Source organism: Plecotus auritus, assembly GCF_963455305.1.
Source record: "Plecotus auritus genome assembly, chromosome: 7".
NCBI lineage: Eukaryota > Metazoa > Chordata > Mammalia > Chiroptera > Vespertilionidae > Plecotus > Plecotus auritus.
In genome coordinates this window covers 63,479,359-63,487,991 of record NC_137774.1, presented here as the reverse complement: position 1 = coordinate 63,487,991, position 8,633 = coordinate 63,479,359, and the positions used below count along the sequence as shown (strand labels likewise).

Here is an 8,633-nt window from a genome sequence, read left to right as displayed (position 1 = left end):
ATAAGATGGCCACCACAAGATGGCCAGCAGGGGAGGGCATTTGGGGGCGACCAGGCCTGCAGGGGAGGATAGTTAGGGGCAACCAGGCCAGCAGGGGAGGGCAGTTAGGGGCAATCAGGCCAGCAGGGGAGGGCAGTTAGGGGCAATCAGGCCAGCAGGGGAGCAGTTAGGCGTTGATCAGGCTGGCAGGGGAGTGGTTAGGGGGTGACCAGGCTGGCAGACAGAAGTGGTTAGGGGCAATCAGGCAGGCAGGCAGGCAGGCAGGCAGGCAGGCAGGGGAGCGGTTGGGAGCCAGCAGTCCTGGATTGTGAGAGGGATGTTCGATTGGAGAGGGTGCAGGCTGGGCTGAGGGACACTCCCCCCACCCTCAGCCCCGTGCATGAATTTCGTGCACTGGGCCTCTAGTAATTATATAAAGCTCTTCTGACAATCCAATGCCTACCTAGAACCTGGGACATACTTGCCTTAAAGAAATGTTTGCTGCACGAATTCAAGAGTTCAGGTAAGGAATGTGAAAATGGCACCAATGGGAGGAATTATAATGCCTATTTCTTGAGTTAGTAAATTGCATTGGCTATCCTTATTGAGGTACTGATCCTCCTATGGAGGAGCCAATTACTGTCCCCATTTCAGTTGGTCAAATAGAGATGGCAAATATTGAAGATTTATAGGCTATATGGTCATTGTTGCAACTGCTCAACTCTGCCATTGTAGTGTGTAAGGCCATAGACATAGGGAAATGAATAGGTGTGCTGTGTTCCAATAGAACTTTATTCACAAAATAGGCAGTTAACCAGATTTGCCCTGGAGGGCATCATTTTTTGAACTCTGCTCTATGGCATTCAGAATGAAAGGGCATAGCCACAAGCAACATGTGTAACTCTAAAAAATACCGAATCAAAGAAGCCAAACACAAAAGAACCTTCCATTTATATAAAGTTCAAAAGCATGGAGAATGGAAATATATTGTTTAGGAGAATATATTAACATGGTGAAATGATAAAGCAAAACAAAAAAACTGATTATTTAAGAGGCCAGGATCGTGGCTCCCTCTGGAGGGTGGGGAGGGAGGTATAATTGGGAGGGCCCACGAGGGGCGTCTGGTGCTGGCAATGATCTTCCTGACATGGCAGTGATTTCCCAAGTGTTCACTGTACATGATGTGTTAAGTTATATATTTGTGTTTTACGCATGAAGAGTGCATTCTATTTCTCAATAAAATGTTAGAGAAAAATGAATATTATGAATTATGCACCATGCTATTATGCTCCATTAACTAATTTGAGTTCCTTTTCTTTGGTTAACAAACATGAACCTTCATTCCTACATCATTGTTATTAGTCAACTCGTTGTCATTCAGCCCCGGCTGTGCATCAGAATCTCTAGTGGAGTGTTTCTCCCCCTGCCCCCCGCTCTCCCCCCTGCCCCTGCTGCCCCCAACGCAGACAGCTGAGCACACCAGCAGGAGAGTTCGATGTAACAGACCCGAGTCAGAGCTCAGGCCTGGCAGTTGGCAGATGCCTCCCAGGCGATGGTGGTGTGCAGCTGGTGCCGAGAGCCGCTGCTTTAAACTACACTATCTTGTTGCAGTTTTGCAGAGTATTCCCCTTAGTCACACACTTTGCCCAATATTCATCCAAACTGACAAGCTGAGCAATTTTTTAAAAATGCATGTGCCTTGAAGTTAGGGATCCTTTGAATAAAAGAGTCTGGTATCTCATCTGGCATTTATTCTAGCTGCCGTTCACCCACGCCTACACTGAAACACCTTGAAACTCCTTTCTGGATACACTCATTTCCTTGTTTTAGGCCAAGTGCACATTCTTGGCTCCTTACAGCCAATCCCATCTCTGGTCCTTTCTCTGGCAGGCAGGCGGGCGGGCGCTGCAGCGGACTGGCCAACCACCCGAGGGTAGATAAGTGCCTGTTTATCCCTCGCCTTTGTTTTCTGGGCTCTAAGTCAGCATCCTATCATGAAAGAACAGCCCTCCCATCCTCTGCTGACTCATCTTTAGCAGCATTTACTGGAGAACCTTATCAATAGCCTTTTCAACAACTACATAAATTAAATGTGTGCCTCTTATCCTCAGTCTTTATTTACCCTCCCAACGACCTCCGGTGATTGCAAATATTTCAGATTGCCCTGCTCTTGGAGGGAGTACGGCCCTTCTTCCCAAGAGGTTTACAATAAATGCTTACTAGTTTGTTCATTGGGAGGTAATCTCCGCTTCTGTGAAAGCCAGGGTACCCATAAGCCCCTGTTTGTCCTGGACAGTCCTGCTACGCGCCTGGCAATTGTTACTGGTGCTCCCTTTTACTTCCAAAAATGTGTCGATTTGGATGATGGATTTTATGGTGACCTTATTAAATATTAAAGTCTGCGCAGTACAGTTGAGAGGTAACGAGAGGAAGAGTCAGAAGACCCTGATCTTCATTCCCGAGGCCACACGCTGGCTGTGTGGGTTTGATAATTATAAGCCCTCATCTCAAAGTGCGGTCTCCAGGCCAGCAGCAGCAGTGTCTGGCCTGAAATGCAGATGCTCAGGCCCCATCTCAGAGCTGCTGCACCAGATTCTCATTTTAGCCAGACACCCAGCATTAGAGACAATATCAGTGCATTCACTCCGCTCCATTGTAATAACAAATCCACAGGAACCACCGAGAAGTACATTAAAAAGATGTGCCTCCCTGTAGAGTGACTTGCTTTTCTCTTTAGAAGGTGAATGAGTGGAATTTACTACACAATTCAAGGGCTACAACACCCTGAGCTGTCAGCTGTGAGGAAGGTCCCTGCTTCAGATGCCGTTCTTGGAGGAGGGCCGTCTTCACCACAGGCCGCGTGTACAGCCGGCACCACGGGAGCCGAGCTGGCTTCACGGTCCAAGGGGTGTCGGGTGGGCAGCGACAGCATCTAGTGTGTATTTTACCGAATGCGGTGCGTTCTCCTCTGGTCTCTATGATTGTTAGAAGTGTTTACTAATTACTCTTTGATAACGCTAACTTTAAAAATCCTGTTTAATGCTTTTCATGGGTGCATCTCTAGTCCTTCGTAATCTCCGATCTAATGGTAGTGAATACTGTGCATCAGGCAAACTGCTCTCTGAGAGTCTGGCATCTCCTTGAAATTTTGTTTTATCTCTAAATTAGAAATAAATTTCAACTCCTACTGAAAAACAAAGAAATGTACTTGTTCAAAAAATCCAGATGCTGGCATGGTTTAGAAGATACTTAAATGGCTTAGTTGTGATTATTGTAGAATTGCTCACTACACATTTTGAGTTGCATGAATGCTTGTCCCGGCTTTGCATTAAAAGTCCTCACACAAATTAAAATGGGAAGAAAAAAACTTGTCAATACCTGTTCTTGTCTTCTATTTTACCCATTCCCAGTCACACAGTAAGATCATGTTTACCCATGCAGGAAAATATAGTATTACTAGAGGCCTGATGCACAAAGAATTGTGCAAGAATGGGCCTTCCTTCCCCTGGCTGCTGGCACTGCCTTGGCTCCGGCTGGAGGCGCCTTCCCGCCTTCCCAAGCTGCACAGAGGCCTGGAGCAGCTGGGGCGGTGTGGAACACCTGCATTGTTGCCATGGCAACACAAGCATCCCACCCCACCCCTGGCCGCTCAGCGCCTGTGTATGCAAATTAACCTGCCATCTTTGGTGGGTTAATTTGCATACTCACTCCTGATTGGTTGGTGGGCGTCACGAAGGTATGGTCAATTTGCATCTTTCTCTTTTATTAGTGTAGATATTCAGATTTCTGGTAACAGCAACAAAGAAAAAGGCATTTTTATTGACTTGAGAGGAAGATGTTTCCGGCCACAGTGAAACTTCAGAAGCACGTGCACTGGGGTATCCCAAAGGTCAGCTGGATGTTTGGGGGGCATGATAGTTACTGCTGTACACAGAAGAGTCCTGTCTCCCCAAGTTCATGTGCTGTCCTCCTAACCCCCGAAGTGATGCTATTTGGGAGCCCTCATGAAAGAGTGCCTTTGCCCCCTGCTGTGTGAAAACACAGCTGCCAGGAAGTGAGTCCTCACCAGCCTCGAGTGTGCAGGCACCTTGGTCTTGGACTTGCAGCCTCTGGACCTGCAGAAATAAATTTCTGTTGCTTATAAGCCACCCAGCCCCTGGCATCTGTTTAGCAGCCCGAGTGGTCTAAGATGGTTACTCATTTGGTGCCAGGTTGATGACTTCAAACAGATATGTCTGTAGGTCTCACTCGCCTCCTGCGAAGTGCCAGTGTCAGCTTCTGGAAGCCCAGATCGGTGTGAAGTTCAGGGTACTGCCCCACCAGACACCGGAAGTAAAGGTGGCTCACTTCAGAAAGTCTGGAGGCCGAAGAGATGAAGAGCACTCAACGGAGAGCACTGAGGGAGCAGAAGTAGCCAGGAGCTAAGCAGTCAGGGCAGCAAAGGCAGTGGCCGTGGCGGTGAAGAGTGGGAGGGCCAATGGGCAGGCAGCTGAGCAGTCGGTCAACAGCACTATGTCCCGATGCCCGGGGCTGGTGGTGGCTGAGCTGCAGCATAGGCACAGGGGGTGGAAAGGGCTGGATCTGGTGCAGAACCACTCCCAGGCTGGGTGGGGCGGCCCATCTAGTGTGGGAGACCCCTGCCTCTTTCTGAGAACTCCAGAGGCACAGAGGGAAGTGCCTCACCAATTGAGAGGTGTTGCTAGCCATTCTTTGGACCAAGGACACCCTGTGGAAGTAGCCCCTGCTGGCTTGGGCGAGTTTAGACTTCTGCTGGCATGACTGGAATTGAAAGCAATGACTAACCCAGTGGTCGGCAAACTCATTAGTCAACAGAGCCAAATATCAAAAGTATAACAATTGAAATTTCTTTTAAGAGCCAAATTTTTTAAACTTAAACTTCTTCTAATGGCACTTCTTCAAAATAGACTCGCCTAGGCCGTGGTATTTTGTGGAAGAGCCACACTCAAGGGGCCAAAGAGCCGCATACGGCTCGCAAGCCGCAGTTTGCTGACCACGGGACTAACCACTGCCCCGGGAGTAGAGCCTGGAGTCCCCACCTCATTGTGGCTGGTAAATTGCCAGTTGAATGGTATCAGGGTGACTCAGTGACCCTGCTGGCCTTTGGGATAGCCCAGAGAAGGAGAAAACATTTGAAATCACTGGGATTTTATCCCCATTAGTCTCCAAGGTGAGGTGACAGGTGTAGGGAGTCTACTGTTGAGCCAGGACAGTTTAGCCTGAGAGTTTCTTCAGGAAGGGCGAGGGGGGGCATGTATATTTATAAGGATCTTTTCCATCGTGACAGGCAGGGAAACCAAGCAAATGGGCTTAAAAATAAGACGCTGGCTCGTGTCAGGGAAGAGCTCAGCGGTATTTGGCTTAGGCACTGAGGTGGGACTTTATCAGGTTTCCAGCTGCCCTTTCATCTCTTGGCTCTGCTTTCTGTGTGTTAACCCCATTCTTGGCTGTGAGTCGGGATGTTAGAGAGTTCAGCAGCCTCAGGTGAGGGAGTGAGATAGGGGGTGTGGAGAAATGGCTGTAGCTGATAAGGGCTACTGGGACTGTCAAGGAGACATAGTAAGACCAACCTCCAATGGATTGGCGGCTTAGAACCAGCTCCATCCAACAAGGCGACTTGTGGTAACCCCTAGCCTCATTACATGCGTGCATTGTAATACATTAGCATACTATACCACACACTCAGAGCCACCAGATTGGAAACAGAAAGCCCATATAAGCACACAACAAGCCAAAAGAGGTCTCCACCCCTTCCCCAGAAAAATCCTGAATTCCCTCCCCCTTATTGAATGCCCTACCCCTCCATTAAATGAGCCTCAATAAAAGAAGTAAATCAGCCCCTGCCTCCCTCCCCACCCTGCCTCTCCTTAAAAAAAAAAAAAAGGAAAAAAGAAGTAAATCAGTAGTTGTAGTTGTAAGCACCTTTGCAGCGGCTGCAGACGCCGTGGGTGGCTGGCAGGGTCGTGAAGGGGTGCCAGATGTGGAGAGATGGACGGGGATGGTTCAGATCCAGAGCCCCCAGACGCTGGGGAAGTCAGCAAGGCGGAGAATGGGGAGCACGTACCCGTCTTCTGCATCTGCAGCAAACCAGACATCAATTGCTTCATTATCGGGTGTGACAACTGCAATGAGTGGTTCCATGGGGACTGCATCCGGGTCACAGAGAAGATGGCCAAGGCCTTCTGGGAGTGGTACTGTTGGGAGTGCCGAAAGAAAGACCCCCAGCTGGAGATCCGCTATCGGCACAAGAAGTCACGGGAATGGGACAGCAGTGAGCGAGAGGGCAGTGAGCCCCAGGATGAGGGTGGAGGGTGCAAGAGGCCTGCCCGGGATCCAGACCTGCAGCGTCAGGCGGGGTCAGGCACTGGGGTTGGGGCCATGCTTGCTTGGGGCTCTGCTTCGCCCCACAAAGCCACTCCACAGCCCTTGATGGCCACACGCAGCCAGCAGCAGCATCAGCATATCATCATCATCAGCAGCAGCAGCAGCATCATCATCATCAGCAGCAGCATCATCAGCAGCATATCATCATCATCATCAGCAGCAGCAGCAGCAGCAGCATCATCAGCAGCATCATCATCAGCATATCATCATCATCATCAGCAGCAGCATCATCAGCAGCAGCAGCATCATCATCAGCAGCAGCATCAGCAGCATCAGCAGCAGCAGCACGTCAAACGGCCAGCCCGCAGGTGTGGCAAGGGTGAGGCCTGCCCGCACACTGAGGACTGTGGCCACTGTGACTGCTGCCAGGACATGAAGAAGTTTGGGGGCCCCTTCTACCCCACATGCGTTGAAGGGACCACACAACTCTTCTGTGATGGCTACAATCCTCAGAGCAAGAAATGCCAGCTGCGTCAGTGCCAGTTGTGGGCCTGGGAATCGTACAAGTACTTCCCTTCCTCACTCTCACGGGTGACACCGTCAGAGTCCCTGCCAAGGCCTTGCCGGCCACTGCCCACCTGGCAGCAGCCACAGTCATCGCAGAAGCCGGGTGGCATCCGTGAGGACGAGGGGACAGTGGTGTCATCAGTAGTCAAGATGCCACCTGAGGCTGCAGCCATGCCTGAGCCACTCTCAGATGAGGACCTACCGCTGGCCCCTGACCGGGACCAGGATGTATTTGCAGGGGCCTTTGGTGACCACGGCCTGCCCTGGATGAGCGGCACAGAGGAGTCCCCGGTCCTGGACCCTGCGCTGCGGAAGAGGGCGGTGAAAGTGAAGCATGTGAAGCGCCGGGTGAAGAAGTCTGAGAAGAAGGAGGAGGAGAGATATAAGCGGCATCGGCAGGAGCACAGAGACAAATGGCAACCCACAAAGCCTCTCCACAGCCCGGAGCAAGCCCACGTCAAGGACCCTGCGCCACTATGGCAGTGCCTGCGGCCTGGCTGTGTGTGCGCTGCACAGCGCACCTCCTAGTATTGCTTAGCCGCCTGCGGCCTGAAGCTGGCAGCCAACGGCATCTGCGAAACCCTCTCCCAACGCATCCAGCAGTGGCAGCAGAGCCCCTGCATTGCAGAAGAGCATGGCAAGAAGCTCCTTGAACGCATTCTCCGTGAGCAGCAGAGCGCCCACACCCGCCTTCAGGAAATGGAGCGCGGGTTCCATGAGCTTGAGGCCATCGTTGCGCGCGCCAAGCAGCAGGCTGTGCGAGAGGATGAGGAGGTGAGCAGGCATGGCACGGCAGTGCAGGGCCCAGTGCCTAGTCCTGCCGGGCCTCATCATCCCTTCCATCCCACGCAGAGCCATGAGGGTGACAGTGACGACACAGACTTGCAGATCTTCTGTGTCTCCTGCGGGTACCCCATCAACCCCTGTGTTGCCCTGCGACACATGGAGCGCTGCTATGCCAAGTATGAGAGCCAGACGTCCGTCTTGTCCATGTATCCCACACGCATTGAGGGGGCCACACAACTCTTCTGTGATGTCTACAATCCTCAGAGCAAGACATACTGTAAGCAGCTCCAGGTTTTGTGCCCAGAGCACTCAGGGGATCCCAAAGTGCCAGCTGACGAGGTATGTGGGTGCTCCCTTGTACGTGATGTCTTTGAGCTCACAGGTGAATTCTGTCGCCTGCCCAAGCGACAGTGCAACCGCCATTACTGCTGGGAGAAGTTGCAGCGTGCTGAAGTGGACCTGGAGCGCGTGCGCGTGTGGTGCAAGCTGGACCAGCTGTTGGGGCAGGAGCGCAGTGTATGCACGGCCTTGACAAACAGGGCAGGGCTACTGGCCCTGATGCTCCATCAGACCATCCAGCATGACCCTCTCACCACCGACCTTCGCTCCAGTGCGGCTTGGTGAGCCTCTCTGGCGGCTCACGTCTGAAGTTGTTCCTGTGCCGTGCCAAGAACCCACCGTGGGTCACGAACTCCCAGGACGCCCAGCGTCTAGTTCAAGCATGTTTTGCGGCCCAGCCAATATAGCGAACGGTATGTAAGGAACGTTTTAATATAAATTTCGTAACTTAATTTTTACAATATCCTGTTATACATAATTATTAATACCTTACTATAATGTACACTAATGACTAATTTCTAAAATCGTGTTTGCATGCATTTCCCTTACATGACTTAAGCGCAGGCGCACCATTTCTCTCCACTAATACTAGCAGCAGTATTTTAGCAGCCGATGGCCGT

The 8,633-nt window shown here is 51.2% G+C and overlaps 1 protein-coding gene across 1 annotated transcript; it reads left to right on the top strand.

The window, feature by feature from the left end:
• Positions 1–5,985: 5,985 nt before the first annotated feature.
• On the top strand, positions 5,986–8,298 carry LOC308252658 (CXXC-type zinc finger protein 1-like; the record flags this gene model as incomplete). Its single annotated transcript, XM_080677421.1, is given in 4 exon segments — positions 5,986–6,481; positions 6,581–7,413; positions 7,417–7,662; positions 7,741–8,298. Coding segments are annotated over 4 exon segments (2,133 nt in total).
• Positions 8,299–8,633: the final 335 nt, after the last annotated feature.